This window comes from Coffea eugenioides, chromosome 2 (genome assembly GCF_003713205.1).
Source record: "Coffea eugenioides isolate CCC68of chromosome 2, Ceug_1.0, whole genome shotgun sequence".
NCBI classification, from domain to species: Eukaryota; Viridiplantae; Streptophyta; class Magnoliopsida; order Gentianales; family Rubiaceae; genus Coffea; species Coffea eugenioides.
The window spans coordinates 38,345,059-38,364,721 of record NC_040036.1 but is presented as its reverse complement, the minus strand read 5'-3'; the positions used below and the strand labels follow the sequence as shown (position 1 = coordinate 38,364,721).

The following is a 19,663-nucleotide window of genomic DNA, read 5'->3' as shown; positions in this document are numbered from 1 at the left end:
GTACAATATTATAAATACACAAAATATTAACAAACAAAAGCAAGTAGTAACTTGAGAACAACAAAAAAAAAAAGAAAAAAAAGGGGAGGAAAACAACATACTCTTAAAAGGCATAATAAATTATTATAAAAGTTGAGCAAGTTTAACTACTATTATAAAAGTAAAATAAGCATGAGTTTTTATTTCAAGTTTCTTTTTTCTTTTAAATAAAAATTAAAAAAATTGATTAAAAAATATATATATTTATATATATATTGATTAAAATATATATGAGAATTTTGAATACAAATTAATGAATGAATTATTAACACATGTCCAAATGCAAATAGTTGGACATATGTGTATTGAATCTTGTATTTATTGTTTTGAATTACTTTTAAACAAGTTGGATATTGGGTACCCAAATAAAAAACCCAACCCACCCAAGGAATAAATTGGGTTGTTCTTACCTAACCCTACAAAACCCATAACCCAATTGACCCAACCCATCCTTTAAAATTAATGCGCGGATTGGGTGGGTTATTGGGTTTTGGACTTTTTTGCCAGCTCTAAATAACAGTTATTAGAGATACTTTCCATCCTTTTTTTACATAACATAAAACCATACGAGGATTATGTAGGTATTTTGAAACTTACGGGAGTCATATAGTATTATCCAAAAGAACAATAGGACTAAAAGTAATTTACCGGGCAAATTACATTTTACCCCCTGTGATTTACCCTTATGGTTTGGATTAAAGTGTCAAAGTGACGGAAATAGTCATTCGTAATGGAACTTCTAGAAATGTCATAATTACCCTTATAAATACATGACATACTAATCCTGTATGATTTTTATATATAACTATATAACCCCCTTATGGTTTAATATTTTACCATATAACCTCCTTATGATTTTCAAAATATACACATAACCCCCATTGGTTAATAAATAATTTTCAACTTTACATAAGGGTATTTTTGACATTTTAAATGACTCCGTTACTAATGATCATTCCCGTCATTTTGACACTTTAATCCAAACTATGAGGGGGTTATATATAGCTTTTGAAACTATAGGGGGGTTATGTAAAAATGTTAAATCACAGGGGGATAAAGTGAAATTTGCCCTAATTTACCTGTAAATAAAAGAAGAAAAAGCAAAGGCCAATCATTTCTTTGGTGAACACAAAGGCCACCGAGGGCTTTATTCACCGACAACATTAGTACAAAAAACATCGTGGATGCCAGTGGATGTCTTTCACAAACCATATGCTGCACTTGCTCTCTGATGGAAAAGCAACACTAATAAGTGCTAAAGATCAAGAACAATTAATAGAAAGCATTTTCAACTAAATTCAACGGATCTGAAGATGGGGAGGCCTACGGATCATGGTAGCTTCTTCAAAATTAAAAGCCATCCCTATCAGCATCGGCTTCATCCCTCTCAAGCCTGCAAATGGAATCCCAAACGGCATGACATCTCTAACATAGGCGGCAGGGACCACTGCATCTAAACCATTCTCCAAAATCTAGCTCAAGTAGCCGTCTCTTGAGTCTTGACAATTTTTCCATCTACTCTATTGCCTTCCTCTCTTCCTCACCAATCCCATTTGTGAAGTCTGCTGCAATAAAAATATTTTGACCATCAAAGTAGCCAAAACTCTCCTGTAAAACCATGAGTTAAATGAGAAGTGTGCAAGTCTTCATTCGACTAACCATTTAATCATGTAATAGAATGCCCACTTTAGATGAGGAAAAAACCAAATCAGGATTGTTCTTGTTGAATGCTATAATGTCAGCTAACGACTGCATACGGGATTCAGTTTGGCCTTGCAAATTAGAAGTAAGAATTGGTTTCCGCCGGCATTGCTACTCTGTCTCCACTTTGAAAGACATCAATATTGGATGCCTCCCATATGATGAATGAGAGTTGCACCTTGCTGGGATCAAATTTTTCAGGGAGAAGAAGAAACATGTTAGCTAAGTAAAAGCATTGGCCTAGAACTAGCAATACATCTGAGTTGAGTCCTCACTTTTCTACCGTAATGTGCGCAAATGTCACTCAAGAATTGGAACCGCATTGGACCTACTCGAAAGGATGACAAGGGATTTCTTATCACATCTAATTTCTTCCCTTTGAGCTTTTTTTTTTTTTTTTGTTGAGAAATTTTTGATATGGCCAGCAACAGGAATGAACTTGGTAGCTGCTTTTGTTGCTTCACGGTCTCTTCGATCAAAGCTCACGATTGACAGCTAGACTGCTAGTAAGAAGCATCAGCCTCTAAGCAATAAGTGTTGGATGCAAGAAACTTGTAAGCAAAAATTTGCTGCAGCATTTAATGTGTATTTTCTCCAAATGCATAGTTTAAACATCAAGAATGTTGTAAGTTTGTGGTTATTCAGAAGCTAGTTAACATAACCTATCATCATCTTGTCTTTCAACCAAAAAAAAAAAAAAAAGAGGCGCGCACACACACACACAAAACATAATCTCAAGATAAAATTTGACAACTGTTATGTAGTAACTTGTTACTTTTGAACAGTTCCAAATGGTAGAATCTGATACCGCGTAAACAACAAAAGAAGCAGAAATGAATCTGGCATGGCCAGTTACCAGTTAGTCCAAAACAATCTGATTCCATCTGTTTCATTGCCCCGTGAAACCGCCACCATATGTGCCGCTACTGATATTGCAGATTCACTGCTGTATCCGCAAGGATATTCCCTTTGGTCGTAAGGAATCTGGACATCCAACAGCACCAACAATTTGATTTCCAAGTAAACCTTTCTAAGTTTCTTTCTGTATTTCATTGTTCATGACTTAAAGTAACAATCATGTATGTAAGATATTAAACCCACGATCGCAAGAGGGAGGCTTCAATTGGCATTGAGGCGCCCACATGCAATGGGTGACGCAGTTAAACAGAGGTATCTATCTCAAATGCAAGTGTGCAACTACAAATATATATATATATATATATATACATATACATATTTAGTTTTTGCTATCGATTTGGAATTCAGGAATATATATATATATATATATATATATATTAGTTCTGTTTTAGTAAATTTAGTGAGTTGAACACCTTAGTATAATGCATAGTGGACACACTATTTTGTTGTCACATAGACATATTTAATGCCTTTTTAATTTTGTTCGTCTTTTTTTCATGACAATTAATTTATTTTCTTTTTAATTTTCTCATATATTATAAAAAAAATCAGTTAACCATAGTTTTCATTTTAACAAACTTTCAAATCACATAATTCCTTTTTTCTATAATTTATTGGGGATTCTATAATTTTTTTACAAATTTTCACTTCTCTACTTCTGTTACTTGGATTGGTTATTTATTATTACTTCTAAAGTAACTCATACCATTCAATTTAGGTTGTCCTATTTTATAAAGTTCGTTTAGTAATTATTATATTTTCTCTTTTGCAAACCTTAAGCCACACCCAAGTCCATATAAGACTTGACTTAGACATGCTCTCTATTACTTTTTTCTTTTCTCACTTCTTTATTTCTTAAACAATTAAAAAAAATTCCTGTCAACTTAGATTTCCTTTTCCAGTTTCTTACGCTTAAAGCAAATTAATAATTCCTCTCTCCATTAGTTTCCATTTCTAAATTTTCTATTCTTAAAAAAAATTGAATTTTAAATGCATTCATTTTCCATTTCCATTCCTTACATGTGGAGATTCTAAATTATTTTCTCTCTTTTTTTTTCCCTTTTCTAATCCTTGACCAAAAATTTATGATCTCCATTATCCAATTTAGAAAATTAGGGAAACTATATATCCATCCCTCATAATTAATCACTTAATTTTATCCATTCTTTAATTTAGAAAATTATGGAAAGCATATGATCTCCGCCCTTATAATATGACAATGCAAATCAATTACTTCATTTTTAAATTATGTTCAAGAGCTGATTTAGAGCTTTACGTTCTTTTTCATTTTACAGATTTTCAATTATTAATTTTTTTCTTTGCCTACTGCTTTCTTCGAAAAAAAAAAAAAAAATCTGTGATGTGTTAATAGGCATCTCAATCTATTTGTTACGTTACCAACACCAGTTAGAGTGAGCAAAAGTAAATCATAGGTTAAGATTCAATCCAAGCTAATGATCAAGTTGCTCTGATTTAACTATTGCTGTTCTGCTTAACTTCATGATTGTTCTTATATTTGGCATGAATCTTAAATTTTATGAAGTTTGTTATTTTAGTTCTTTTCTATTAATGTGTTCCAAATTCTTCTCTAATTGCACTGGTGAATAACGTACAAGTTTCTCATTAATTTCTTGTTCTCGTACCTAAATTGTCAAAAGTGGAGGGTGAGTGTTTTTTTCTCCGGAAAGAATTGTTGGATGCAATAATGCTAACACAGAAAATACGGAAGGAAGACAGGCATTCGATACTATGCAATAATATTCAGTCCTATTCCACTGAAAAAAGGAAGCCAACTTCATTCGATACTAGATTTAGACAAACAAAAAACAGGAATGGAGGATGGTTTCTTGGCCCCTTGCTTGAATTTTGGGAGGGAAAAGGTCTAAAATGGAACGTGACCGTCACCCAAAGAAAGTTAACTTGAGAAAGCAGTTTGAGAAATGAGAAATTACCAGAAAACTTCAGATTTGGACAACCATTAATTGGCAACATTTTCTTTACACAGTCAGTCTCTCCAATAAAATTGTGGATCTTAGAAAATTATACGGGTATTTATTGATAACTAGAAAAAAGCACGTGCATTGCATGTGTATTTAAACAGTAGAATTAATCCAAGATATAATTTATAGAAGGGGGCCAATTATAATGCCAATACTATTATGATTGCCAAATTTTTAAACCTGAAAATGCAATTGCAAAGATGAATAGAAGATAGATAGATTTGCTTGAGTAAATCTAAGTGTCATGTTGGCCTCAAAAGTGCAAAGTTGGAAAGGCAAACTACTAAGCAATGCAGGTAAAGAAGCACTTTTGAAATCTATGGTTTTAGCCCTTCCATCATTTGCCATGTCTGTTTTTAAATTATATAGTAACATGTACAAAGAGTTAAGTGGTATCATGGCCAAATTTTGGTGGGCCAATGACCAACGGGAAAAAAAAGATGCACTGGAAGAAGTGCGAGGCCTCTCTAGACTCTAGAGTCTAGAGTTAAAAGGGACATTCAATGCTTCAACATGGCACTTCTTGCCAAGCAGGCATGGAGGACTCTTGCCAGTTACTATCCCCAATTTGTTAATGAGCAAAGTGTTGAAAAGCAGATATTTCCCTCAATCTGATTCTCTGGATTCAAAAGCCAAAGTGGGAGCATCATGGTTATGGCAAAGTCGGTTAACATCTGTACCTTTACTGTCTAGTGGCTTGAGGAAACAAGTGGGAGATGGCAGATCGGTTAACATCTGGAATGATTGTTGGCTACCCAGAATTGACAGTGGAAAAATCTCATCATCAAGACCAGCCGGATGCACGGTGGAATGGGTTAGTGAACTCTTATGTGGCCATGAATGGAACACTGAACTGCTGCAATCTCTGCTCACCCAGGAGGAAATTCAAAAAATCCAACAAATGCCAATAAGAATGTTTGGTGGTAAAGATAAGTTCAAATGGATCCACTCAACTAATGGCCTTTACACAACAAAATCTGGATGTGTGGTTGAGAAAGCGAGATAGAAGGTTAAAGAAGCAGAAACAAAGAGCAGTCTAAACTATGGAATCAAATATGGAGCGTGAACATTAAACACAAGGTGAGACACTTCCTATGGAAGTGTCTTCACAACATTCTACCTACTAACGAAGTGGTGTTTAGCAGAACAGGAAAAGGAAATCCCGGATGCAATTACTGTGGAGAATCTAATGAAACTCTGGAACATGCACTCTTATCGTGCAAAGCTAGAGAGCTGGCTTGGAAATCCTCTCCAATAAAGTGGGATGGACTACAGGAACACAAATGGAATTTCTGGATTTGGTGGGAAACTATGCAATGCAAGGTATTGAGATCCAAATATGACATGTTGAATTTTTTTTAAGCGATACATTAAAGTTCACATATCTATTGAAGTAAGGTAGAAAATAAAGATGCCACAGTTGTACAGCAATCAGAGATGCTATTATCGAAAGGTGCATCTCAGTTGTATATACTCGTCAGAGAGGAGGTGGCTTCCTGATCTTTGTGGCTTGCTCAAAGTCGTATGCTATCTCTATCAGTTTTGGCTCTGATCCTTTCAGCCCTCCAAAAGAAATGCCATATGGGGTGCCATCAGGGCTATAACCTGCTGGAACATTTATTCCAGGGTATCCTCCTGCAGAAATAGCATAGATAATATTGTATTTAGGTGTCACTAAGGCATCCAATTTATTTTCCTTCATCAACTTCTCGAATCCATTTTTGGACGCTCTAGTTAAATTAAGAAGTAGTCCCCTTTCCATTCTGCCAATGCCATGGGTTTTCTCTGCTGCCTCAAATATATCTTGCCCGTATTCTTCTATCCTTTCCTGAAGCACATGCAGTCAAGTAGTCTAAGAGTACTGTTTCTCTAACATAAGGCAATGAACTGAATTGGGCCTATTGTTTACTTACCAACTTTGAGTGTTTCTTATTAAAGACTATTGCATCGGCTAGGGATCGCACAGGAGAGGCAATCAACTGCTTTAGATAAGCATTTAATGCCAGCTTGAATTCCACATTCATGGCTTTGAATTGGTCACTGTACATTGAAGCTGTGATGGTGTCGAAGCTGGCTGTATCCACAATGTCTACCAATACTGCACCTCGTTGCCTTGTTTTAGCCAAGACCTCAGAATACTGTGTTAAAACTTTAACAGTATTGGAATATGCTGACCAAATCTAACCAAAACAAGATTTTCTATTTGCTCTGTGAATCAACCAAGAAACATGCTGGAAGTTTTTTAATTGGGGTACAAATGCAAAGTAATCAAAATTCAATTCAAAGTACAAACAGAAAATTTTGTGGTAGCTAGTCATTCTGCTCCTTTATAACTTTACAGAAATGTTCACATGCATCCCAGATAGATCACGATCATCTCTCTCTGGGCACCCAATGTAAGCTTTAAAGGTCATGCTACTGAACTCACCTTAGAATGTGGAAGTGAGGTTCAAAAGCTATCAATTCTTCGGAGGAGTTGCTGAATCCTACAAAGGAGTACCTTGGAATCCCCAGTCTCTTTCCCTCAAGTCCATTAGACTTAAGAAATTGCAAATAGCCTCCACGAGGAATATACTTGGAAGCTTTTTTGGTTGCTACTGCATCATCAGGATCAAATCCAACAATGGCATCAAGAACATACACTGCATCAGAGACAGTCCGGCATATCGGCCTGTTCTGCCTCATAAAGGAATTGTTATGATTTTGTATCAATTTACTAATAGTTTCTTTGTCATGTTTGAGTTCTAATTTCAAGTTTATACTATTTGGCGATGAAATACAAGTAAATTAATCATGTTTCATTACCCAACAGTATCCTGTCGAGGCGAGATGGGGACAACACCAGCTCGACTTGTGAGCCCTACAGTTGGTTTGATTCCCACAACCGAATTGGAACTAGAAGGGCATAAAATGGATCCAGATGTTTCTGTACCCAGTGTAACTGCAGCCATATTTGCTGCTACTGATGTTGCAGAACCGGTGCTTGAGCCACATGGATCAGCAGATTTAAGGTATGGATTCTACATCGAATCAGATCCACAATATGGAATTATATCTGTACCGGAAATTCTAATTGACCTGGAAATGCTGCATAGGAAATCAACTTTTTGTTTCCTAAGCTACAAATTATTGAAAAAATAGAACAAGAAAAAAAAAGGAAACTTCTGACTGATATAGTTGCATGAAATTTTGGGAACCAAATGAAGAATATCAGCAACTCACCACACTTTGGCCACGTCTAGCATTCCAACCATTAGGCACATTGTTTGATCTGTATGCAGCCCATTCTGTCATGCTAGCCTTTCCTAATATAATTGCACCAGCCTTCCTTAGCTTCTTAACGACCCCTGCGTCCTGAGGTACAATTGATCCAAGAAGTACATAAGATCCAGCTGTAGTGTTAAGCTTGTCCTTGGTTGCAATGTTGTCTTTGAGCAGATCGGAATACCAGCCAGTCCTGTCACCGATCCTGGCTTCTTAGCCTTTCGATCCTGGTCTGCCTTGTGGGCTAAATATAGAGCTTCTGGATTCACTTCTATGACTCCATTAAGAACTGGATTTAGTCTCCTAATCTCTTCTAGGTAGAATTCAACCAAATCCTGAGAAGTGAGTCGGTTATGATCCAAGGCAATCCTAATATCATGTACAGTAGCTTCTCTGAATGAGAATGGACTTCCCTCAGCATTATGACTAAGGCCAAGAGTAGTCATACTCAAAACAAATAGTAGCCAACTATCCATAAGGATTGCTCCACTGTAATATCTGCAGAGAAACTATTTCTCGCTTTTTCTACATACATACATACATATATATATATATATATATATATATATATATTCTGAAGTAGCTACTGATAACTAAGTAGTCAACAGAATGTGTTTAATGCCAGCTTGAATTCCACATTCAAGGCAATACGACATCATCGTCTGTTGTTGCTTTCTTGGCCACGTTTTCCATGATAAAGACATTCTGTTGACTGACTTTTATATTTAGTATAGCCCTTTTGGGGTCAAAAATATATATAAATAAAAGTGAATTATTATTTATCGTTCAATGGTTTAGTACTTTATCAAATAATTCCCATGATTTAAAAATTCATACATAGCTGCCTCATGATTTGAACTAAAGTATCATGGTTAATTTTTTTTTCATTAAAACTAGCAATTGACATAAAAAAAATATGAGTATCATGGTTAATTTTTCCACCATCTTTGTACTACTTTTTTTTTTCCTTTGGGAAGGGAAGAGATGATTTACTCAATAAAGAAGACAAAGACATTGCCGATCATTCCATTGGTAAAAACAAAGGCCACCATTAATTGAATGGCTTTATTCAGCGACAACATGTGAATAACAACATAGTGGATGCCAGCATGGTTCGAAGTCTCGGCCGAGACTGAAACGACTCGGCCCCTATCGATACGATATCGTGACGAAACGATACCGAAATACTTGACTCGCCGAGAAATCGGTCGAGTCGTCACCGTGACGGATTGACTCGGCCGAGTTACTCCGAGTTACCCCGAGTCAAGACGAGAAATCAGCCGAGTCATACCGCGACGGATTGACTTGGCCGTTTCTTTTGCTATTTTTTAATTATTTTTATTTAGCATACTTTTTTATATTATTAACCATTTTTAGAATATTAAATACTTTAAAATTTGTGTCTCACCGAGACCGCGATCGATATGTCGAAACCGATGTGGAACGTTCCAGGCCGCAATTGCGACCGCGACCGTGACTTTGAACCATGGATGCCAGTGAATGTCTTTCACAAACCACATGCTGCACATGCTTTCTGAAGGAAAAGCAAGATTAATGGATGATTGGATGCTGAATATCAAGAACATGCAACCAAAAAGCTGCTTCAACTAAAATAAACTCCTCTGGGACCTGCAGAACATGATGGCTTCTTCAAAAGCAAAAGCACTCCCAATTAGCTTCGGCTCCATCCCTTTCAAACCTGCAAATATTGTCCCAAACGGCGTGGCATCTTTATCATAGCCGGTGGGGACTGATTCCGGGACATCCTCAAATTGCCAAAACTGTTGCCGGCTTGCCGCAGATGAACGTATTGTCATCACAGCATCTAAGTAATTCTCCAAAATTAATGTCTTGAAGCCGTCTCTTGACTATTCTCCATCTACTCCATTGCCTACTTCTCTTCCTGACCAATCCCAATTCTGAATCTGCCGTAACCAAAACATCTTGACCATCGAAGTCGCCAAAACTCTCCTGCAAAACCATGAGTTGATTGAGAAGTATGCAATTCTTGCTTTGTGATATAGCTAACCATTTAATCGTGTAATAGGATGTCTATGTCAGATTATTCAAATACCCAATCAGGATTGTTCTTGTTGAATGATATAATTTCAGCAAACGATAGTACATGAGATTCAATTAGGCCCTCAAGATAATCGTGTAATAGGGAGAGCTTAAATTCAGCCAGTATTGCTACTGTCTCGGCCACAAATGCTGTCTCAGCCAGTATTGCTGGCTTCAACTTATTCAGGGAGAAGAAGAAAACATGCTAGCTAAGCTAAGCACAATTAATGGCCTAGAACTGGCAATATAACTTATTTCAGTCATCACTTGTCTATCTTAATGTGCGCAAATCATTCTCAAGAATTGGAACCGTATCAGATCTATTCAAAAGGTTGAAAAGGGAATTCTTACCACACACAATTTCTTTCCTTTGAGCTTGTTAGCACGAAAAATCATGCAGTGGAAGATATTAAAAGTTTACCTAACCAATAAACAAGAAATCACTCAGTATAACTGTATTATTTTAGTCAAGTTACATTTTTAGTAGCTTTATTGGAGCCAAATTATCGTAGTTTTATTGTTTAGAAAGTGATATTATGTTTGAAAATTTATGGTAGCTGTGAAGATTTGTTTACCAAGTCATCTGATATAAATAGGGAATCTTGTTATAATCATCATTTAATTGAGAAGTGAAGAGTAAAAGTTTGATAGGCTTATTTTGTTGTATCATTGATATAATATTTTTGACTTATTTCTCTTCTTCTACACATATTTTTATGTATGTAATTGTCTCCCTATATACATTGATCTTAGAAATTTATCCCTTATAACTTTTTAGTAGAATGTTTTGGGTTCCGCATACTAGATATTGATTTTTGAGGATGCGGAGCATAAAAAGTTTTGGGACAGTCTAAATGTTGTTTTTCCATTTGAATTATAGTTGAAGATGGAATTAGCCATCTGCTTGTATCTGCTTGTGCTCGTGGTTTAACTAGATTTATCCGCTGTGCAGAGAAAAAGTTTCTACCCTGTTAATTAGGTAAACTAGTAAACCACAAAGAAATGTTGTAGGAAATTTACGGCAAAATAATAAAATCTCAAAAGCTCCCCCTTTTCTTCCCTTTCTCCCTACCTCTCCTCCTTTCTCCTCCTCCTCTCCTCTCCCCCCTCCTGCTCCTTGTCCCCTTCCTTCTCTCCCCCTCTCCCTTCACCCCTCCCCCTCCCCCTTCCCCGCTGGCCTCACGACAGAGCACAATAATCAGATCACAAACAACAAAAGAAAAAAAAGGTGTTCAATTGCGGTCTACTAATGCGCCAGACACAACACAATAAAGATGTTCATGAAACAGCACACATATTATCTAGAATTCGGCAACAAAGATGTCATAGTTATACAGCAATCAAAGATGCTAATATCAGAAGATACAGCTCAGTTTTATTTATGTCGTGAATATTTAATCTTCACAGAGGAGGTGGCTTCCTGATCTTTGTGGCTTGCTCAAAGTCATATGCGATCTCTATCAGTTTTGGTTCCGATCCTTTTAGCCCTCCAAAGGAAATGCCATATGGGGTGCCGTCAGTGTCATAACCTGCTGGAACATTTATTCCAGGGTATCCTCCGGCGGAAATAGCAGATACAATTGTGCTAATAGGTGTCACTAAGGCGTCCAATTTATTTTCCTTCATCAACTTCTCAAATCCATTTTTGGACGCTCTAGTTAAATTAAGCAGTAGTTGCCTTTCCAGTATGCCAATGCCATTGGTTTTCTCTGCCGCCTCAAATATATCTTGTCCGTACTCTTTTATCTTTTCCTGAAGCACAATAGAGTAGTCTTAGAGTGCCGTGTTTTTCTAACAAAGGCTATGGACTGAATTTTAGCCAACCATTGCCTACGTTGTGAATGAACATGACCCTAAACTAAAGATTCTGTTACTTACCAACTTCGAGTGATCCTTATTGAAGACTATTGCATCGGCTAGAGATCGCACAGGAGAGGTGATCAACTGCTTTAGATAAGCATTTAGTGCCAGCTTGAATTCCACAATCAAGGCTTTGGATTCGTCATTTAACATTGAAATTATGATGGTGTCGAAGCTGGCTGTATCCACAATGTCTACCAATACTGCACCTCGTTGCCTTGTTTTAGCCAAAATCTCATAATACTGTGTTAGACCTTTAACAATATTGAAATAGGCTAACCAAATCCAACCCAATTTGCTCTGTGAATTAACCAAAAGACATGCTGGAAGGTTTTTAATTGGGGTCCAAATGCTAAGTTATCAATAATCTGTTCAAAGTACGAACAAAAAATATTGTGGTAGCTAGTCATTCTGCTACTTTACTACTGTACAGACTTGTTCACACACTAGATGAATCACAATCATCTTTCCCTCTGCATCCAATGTGAGATTTCAATTAGGTATAGTAGAACTTCAAAGTTTATGCTACTGAACTCACCTTAGAACGCGGAAGTGAGTTTCAAAAGCTTTCAGTGCTACAGAAGAGTTGCTGAATCCCACAAAGGAGTACCTTGGAATCCCCAATCTCTTTCCCTTAAGTCCATTAGACTTGAGAAATTGCAAATAACCTCGATGAGGAATATACTTTGAAGCTTTTTTGGTTGCTACTGCATCATCAGGATCAAATCCAACAATGGCATCAAGAACATACACTGCATCTGAAACTGTCCTGCATATTGGCCTGTTCTGTCCCATAAATATATTGTTATGATTTTGTATCTATTGTTATGCTTTCTTGTTCATTTTCAAGTACTAATTCACCTTTATACGGTATGGCGATGAAATAGCAATAAAATAAAAGCAAATTAAGCATCATTCATTACCCAACCGTATCCTGTCGAGGTGAAAAAGGGACAACACCGGCTCGACTTGTTAGCCCTACAGTAGGTTTGATCCCCACGACTGAATTATAACTAGAAGGGCATAAAATGGATCCAGCTGTTTCTGTACCTAGTGTGACTGCAACCATATTTGCTGCTACTGATATTGCTGATCCGGTGCTTGATCCACATGGATAAGCAGATTTAAGGTACGGATTCTACATGGAATCGAAGCCACAACATGGCATTGTATATCAGTACTTGCATTTCTAATTGACCTAGAAAGGCTGCATAAGGACTCAGATTTTGATTCCTAAACCACAATTTTCTGAAAAAACAAAACAAAGAAAAAGAAAATTTCTGACTCATATAGTTGCATGGAAAATTGGAAACCAAATGGAGCATGTCAGCAACTTACCACACTTTGGCCACGTCTAGCATTCCAACCGTTAGGCACACCTGATGACCTGGCACCAGCCCATTCTGTCATGCTAGCCTTTCCTAAGATGATTGCACCAGCCCTCCTTAGCTTCTTGACCACCCCTGCATCTTGAGGTACAACTGATCCCAGAAGTGCATAAGATCCAGCTGTTGTGTTAAGCTTGTCCTTGGTTGCAATGTTATCCTTGAGCAGAATTGGGATACCAGCTAGTCCTGTCATGGAGCCTGGCTTCTTAGCTTTTCGATCCTGGTCTGCCTTGCGGGCTAAATGCAGAGCATCCGGATTCACTTCTATGACTCCATTAAGAACTGGATTTAGTCTCCTAATCTCTTTGAGGTAGAATTCCACCAATTCCCGAGAAGTGAGTCTGTTATGATCCAAGGCAATCCTAATATCATGCACAGTAGCTTCTCTGATTGAGAATAGACTTCCTTCAGCATTATGGCTAAGGCCAAGAATAGTAGTACTCCAGAAAAGTAGTAGCGCTATATCCATATGGATTTCTATACTGTAATATCTTTGAGAGAAACTATTTCTATATACTGATAACTAAGTTCTATTTCTTCTTGTTGTAATTCACTAGTATAGTCAAGACAATGGGTATATATATATATATATATATATATATATGATATAGTCGGATGATTCCATCCTCTACTGTTGTTTTCTTGGCCATGTTTTCAATGATAAAGACATCCAGTTGACTGAAAAAAAAAGGGATTTTCTGCTGACTGACTTTTGTTTTTGGTATGGTACATTTGGAGTAGAAACATAAATCTCGCGGGAAACAAGAAACAGAGAGGGGAGAAAATCCTAACAATGAGTGAGGTTGACAATTCAGTTTAGTGAAGCCAAGCTTAAAGGTAAGAAGATGAGGAATCCTTCTTCACACGGAAATGATGCCAATCAAATTGCAATGACAGAGATATATATAAATAGAAAAAGCATGTTGCAGATAAAATACTGGAGTAGGTAAAATTTGGTACATTATACTTGAGGAAGTTAAGTCGTGAAGACTTTCTTTTGATTGGATAATTGATCAACAAAAAACTAGCAGTCAAAGTAGCCATCCTCATAGTCATTGTCATATACGAGCAAGATAACAATAATACTTCTTTAAAGTAGACCAGATTGATGATAATATTTATAACTGACAGTGGACCCAGGATTTTTTTCCTTGGGGGGCCCAAATTTTTTCCAACAAAATACCTTAATATGTTATGTTCAAAATAATTTTCATTTATTTAAATATATGACATCTTAAAATATCAAATATTAACTTTAATTATAAATGTATGTCTATTTCATAAATATGTAACATAGTCATAACTAAAGTTAAGACAAGAAATAATATTTGATTAAATATCTTATAACATTACAAACCACCTATGTTGCACGTTATGAGAAGATGCTCCAATATGTCACTTGTGCAAAAACAAAAATATAACTATGCAATATAAATATAACTATTTTTAATTCAAAAAGATAGAAGTTATGTTAGCATACCTTGAAATTTCATCCTCTTTTATTAAAAGTAAATTGAGATTTACATTCTTTTATAGAACTAAATTTATGTATAATTGAATCAATGCTAAATTTTCGAACAACTTCCTTTTTTTATGTACATTGTTAGGCAATCATTCAAGAAATTATCTTTTATCTTGTTTTGGAGCTTTGTTTTGATTATCTTCATAATTGAAAATATCCATTCTATAGACTATAGAACGGAGCCAGGATTTTTTCCTTGGGAAGGGGGCCAAAATTTTTCTGAACAAAATTATCTTAATATGTTATATTCAAAATAATTTTCATCTATTTAAATATATGACATCTTAAAATATCAAATTTTAATTTTAATTATAAAGGTATGTCTATTTCATAAATATGCAGCATAGTCATAACAAAAATTAGGATAAGAAATAACATTTGATTAAATATCTTATAACATCATAAACTACCCAAATTGTACATTATGAAAAAATGCTCCAATATGTCACCCGTGCAAAAACAAAAATATAACTATGCAATATAAATATAACTATTTTTAATTAATAAAAGATAAAAGTTATGTTAGCATACCTTGAATTTCAACCTCTTTTCTTAAAAGTAAACTGAGTTTTACGTTCTGTCATAGAACTAAATTCATCTATAATTAAATTAGTACTAAATTTCTGAACAACTTCCTTTTTTTTTATGTATATTGTTAGACAATCATTCAAGAAATTATCTTTTATCTTGTTTTGATTATATTCATAATTGAAAATATACGTTCTATAGTTGCAATCGACATAGGAAGAGTGAGAACAATATAGTCAATCTGTCAACAACAGGATAGATCACTCAATTTCTTGTCTTCACCAAGCCTTCAAGTAATTATTTGTACATTTGTATATGGGTCAACAAGAGTATAGATCACTAATTTTAAATTTTTATCAATTAGCTTAAGTTGTATATTTGTATATGGACCAATAAAGTAATTATTTTTGTTTTAGCCCATTGATAATTATGAATTGAGTCTTTTATTATAATATATCAAATTGGGTCAATTTACTATGGATTATCAAATTATACGTTTAATTTTTCAAATGTTAAAGAATTAGCACAATAAAAAATAAATAACTTTTTTTGAAGAAAAAATTAAATCAAAGTTGGCTAATTCATGCACACACACAGAAATATATATATATATGTATATATAAACTCTCATAATATAAACTAAAATTATAAAAAATTAGGGGGGCCAACTTTGTCTTATGTATAAATTTACATATTATGAATTAAAATTTTCAAAACATGTCCCCCTCAGCCCCTTTGGCTCCGTCATTGACTGACATGTAGTCCAACTTGGGTTGTATGTACCGAATACTTGGTCTTAAGTTTGTAATACTTCTTTAAACTAGACCATTAGATTGATGATAATATTTATAACTGACATGTAGTCCAACTTGGGTTGTATGTACCAAATACTTGGTCTTAATTTTGTTTCGAGATAAAGTCCATAAAATACGTCTGCAAATTCTCCGCAGTTTCATGCTTTGTTTAGGAAGGAAAGGAAAAATATGGGGAATTTTTTTTTTTTAATTTTTTGTTCTTACACTAGAAACACATGATTTCAGAAGTTGTTTTTTTTCATGATTTCAGAAGTTACTGCTCGTTTGATTGATAAGACTGAAGTTTGAAATCTGAATTCTGAAAGTTAAAGTTTACCGTTGAAAGAATTAAGTTGTTGAATTGATTAAGTTATATTTGTTTGACAACTAGTCAAATTATGATATTGAAGTAAAGCATCACAGAAATATTATGTTTTTATCTTTAAAATTTTTTTGTATTTGTGTACTTATAGAGAAAGAGAGTTTAATGGACATATTGGTAAATTTATTTCTGATGATAAGCTAAAAACTCACTTTAACTAAATATCAAAATTATTATTCATTAATATCAGTTTGCTCTATATTTATATAAAGATTAGCTAATTGGTTGGAAGCTTATTTTGTTACCCCTTGTAACCTTGTTCCAACTAATTTTAGAAGAACACCTAGCTACACTTTTAAATGTTTATGTATTGTCTGCCTGCATCCTACAATTTCTAATTCAAAATTTGAAATTAAATTACGAGGCATATATCTAATACAGCTCTTGTATATATTGATAGTACATAAAAAATTTTATCCTTTCATTTTGGATTAAATTTTCATATGCCAGTGTAACTAACAATTATGGATATAGGCCACATCTGTAAATACTAAATTTCAAATTTAAAATTAAACTACATGACGTACATCCAATACTGCTCGTGTATACTGACAGTGCATAAAAGAGTAACTCTTTCATTTTTATTTATTAATTGTAAAAAAAGCTTCTTTATATTGATAAATTTTTTCCCTACTTTAACTTGGAAGATTCTGGCCTTGTTCTCAACTAGTTTTCTAAATCTAATTTTGATTTTTGATTTTGAAATGCTATTTTGTTATTTTTTTTACTTGTTTTTGGTATCCTGATTTTGGATTTTTTGACTCAAAAAAAAAAAAAAAAGCATCTATTTTGATTTTTTTTATTCTCATTTTCTAAAATCAACTTTACACAACAAAAAACAAGGCCTCAGATGAGGATCAGCAGGGACCATCATGTTTTCAGCCTCATATGCATCCTTGTTTGAAATTCATTACGACGCCATTTTGTTATATAGATCTTTCTGTCTTTTTATCAATGCCTTGTGCCTTTCGAAATAGCAGATTCTACTCCTCATGGATATCATTTTCCGTTATAGTTGTCAATCAAAGTTAACTCAGTTCATCCAAAGTCGCCTACTAATAAATGGATGAGTAATGGTTCGATGATAGACACTGTAATTCACAAAAATTAGTCACCTGTTCTAGCCGGTTAGTTTTCCAACAATTTCCTATGATCTAAATTTTTTTTAAAGTACCCCTAATCCTGAATGAAAGAATAAAGGGTAAATTACCTATTATCCCCTTTCATTTGGCATTTTATCATATAACTCTCCTATGCTTTAAAAATTTATATATAACCCCCTTATAGTATGGGTTAAAGTGTAAGTCAAAATCAAACTAATAAATTGATAAATTCGTCCTTTCACCATTGTTTTTCATTTTTCCATCTCTCTCTCTCTCTCTCTCAAAACCTTAATTTTCTCCAAATACAAAAGAGATGGAAGGAAAATAAATAAATAAATAAGAAAAGATTGAATGGAAATATAAAACAAGTAAATAAGAAACAATATATACCAAATATTTTTTAATACAAATATCATTATAGGTTTTTAAATCAAAATTTTAATGGTATTTTCTAGTTCTTATTTATCTATTTTTTAATTTCCTTTTTTATGTTTAGAGGAAAAAAAAATAATGAAAGCGCAAATTTATCAATTTTTTAGTTTGATTTTCACTTTTTACTATTGACCGTTAATTTTAACAAAAAAAGTAACAGTGACACTTTAACCCAAAACCATGAAAAAGTTATATGCAAGTTTTTAAAACAAAGGAATATTATGTGATAAAGTACCAAATCACATGGGGTAAAAGGTAATTTATCTTAGGAAGAAAATTTCCCTCTTGCAATAAAGACAACTATCTTCTTTGCTGCAAAAATTGTAAAAATAAAATCATCCTTTTTCTCTTCAAAATTTCCCAGGTATGGCAAAGAACATCTTTGCTTGACTAATTTTGTCATTACAAATAAATATAAAGGGAAAAATCACTTGAGACTAGAGAGTAACAATAATTAACTGGTATGGTTTGGTGATAGGGCATATGGAAAGAATCAACAAAGGGAGTTTCAATTTTGGGGTGGGGGTGGGGGGGGGGGGAGGACAGGAACGGGGGTTGTACGTAACTTGTAGAGATAGAGGTTGAACTGGGGGTGGACTGCAAGAACGGGCGGGACTTGGAGTTAAGAAGGAGGAAAATTGGATTTGGGTGGTAGTTTTGCAATTAATTCTGGGAACTGGATAGAGAAGTTGTAGGTACATGAGTTCAGAAATTCGTGACCAAGATTTGTCCTTAGCTCATTTGAAGTTACGAATTGTCATCTCAGTATTTCCCTAAATGGATTAGGTATGTAATTAACCAACACTCTCCTGCAAAACCGTGACTTAAATGAGAAGTGTGCAAGCCTCCATTCGAGATGTATCTGACCATTTAACCGTGTAATAGGTATCAAAGTCAGACAAATACAATATGCAATGAGGATTGTTCTTGTTCAGTGCTATAATGTCAATTCATGACCGCACAGTAGATTCAGTTAGGCCTTGCAGATAATCATTGAGGAAGAGCTTAAATTCAGCCAGCACTGCTACTGTCTTGCCTCTTTGAAGGGATGTAAAAGCATTGGCCCAGAACAAGAGATATTTTGAGTTCAATCAAACGCATTTCTACCTTAATGTGCTCAGACGGGTCTCAAGAATTGGAACCCCATTGGACTGGCCTAATTGGAAGGTTGACAAAAGAAGTTCTTACCATACCCAATTTCTTCTGTTTCAGCCATTTTTGTTGAGGAATTGCTTATTGCCAGCAGCAGGAATGAACTTAATAGCTGCTTTTGGTCACTTCATGCTCTCTTGGATCAAAGAGCACGATTGTATCAAGCACATAAACGGCATTAGAAACAGATCTGCATATGTGCTTGCATGTGAATACTAGTAATAAGTATCACCCTCTAATCAGTAAGAGTTGAATACAAGAAACTTGCATGCGGAAGTTTTCTGGAGCATCTAGTGAGTATTTTCTCCAAATGCACTATCTAAACATCTGCAATGTTGTGAATTTTATGGTTATTTAGAAGCTAGTAAGCATATCCTCTCACGACTCATCATCTTGTTTCTTTTTCGAGTAAACATAATTTCAAGATTACATTCAACAACTACCAACTAATAATTGTTACTTTTGAACAGATACAAATGGTAGACTGTGATACGCAATTGTTTCTCTCCGGGTGTTTGA

General features: G+C 34.7%; 1 protein-coding gene and 1 pseudogene across 1 annotated transcript; both read right to left on the bottom strand.

Moving 5' to 3' along the window:
• Positions 1-5,668: 5,668 nt before the first annotated feature.
• Positions 5,669-9,739, bottom strand: LOC113759674 (annotated as a pseudogene).
• Positions 9,740-11,252: 1,513 nt separating this feature from the next.
• Positions 11,253-13,764, bottom strand: LOC113761108 (probable amidase At4g34880). Its single transcript, XM_027303953.1, has 5 exons — positions 13,182-13,764; positions 12,767-12,981; positions 12,382-12,624; positions 11,862-12,060; positions 11,253-11,735 (listed from the first exon to the last, which is right to left on the bottom strand). Exons 1-5 carry the CDS (start codon positions 13,698-13,700, stop codon positions 11,385-11,387), a joined length of 1,527 nt encoding a protein of 508 aa, XP_027159754.1. The 5' UTR covers positions 13,701-13,764; the 3' UTR covers positions 11,253-11,384.
• Between the last annotated feature and the right edge of the window lie 5,899 nt (positions 13,765-19,663).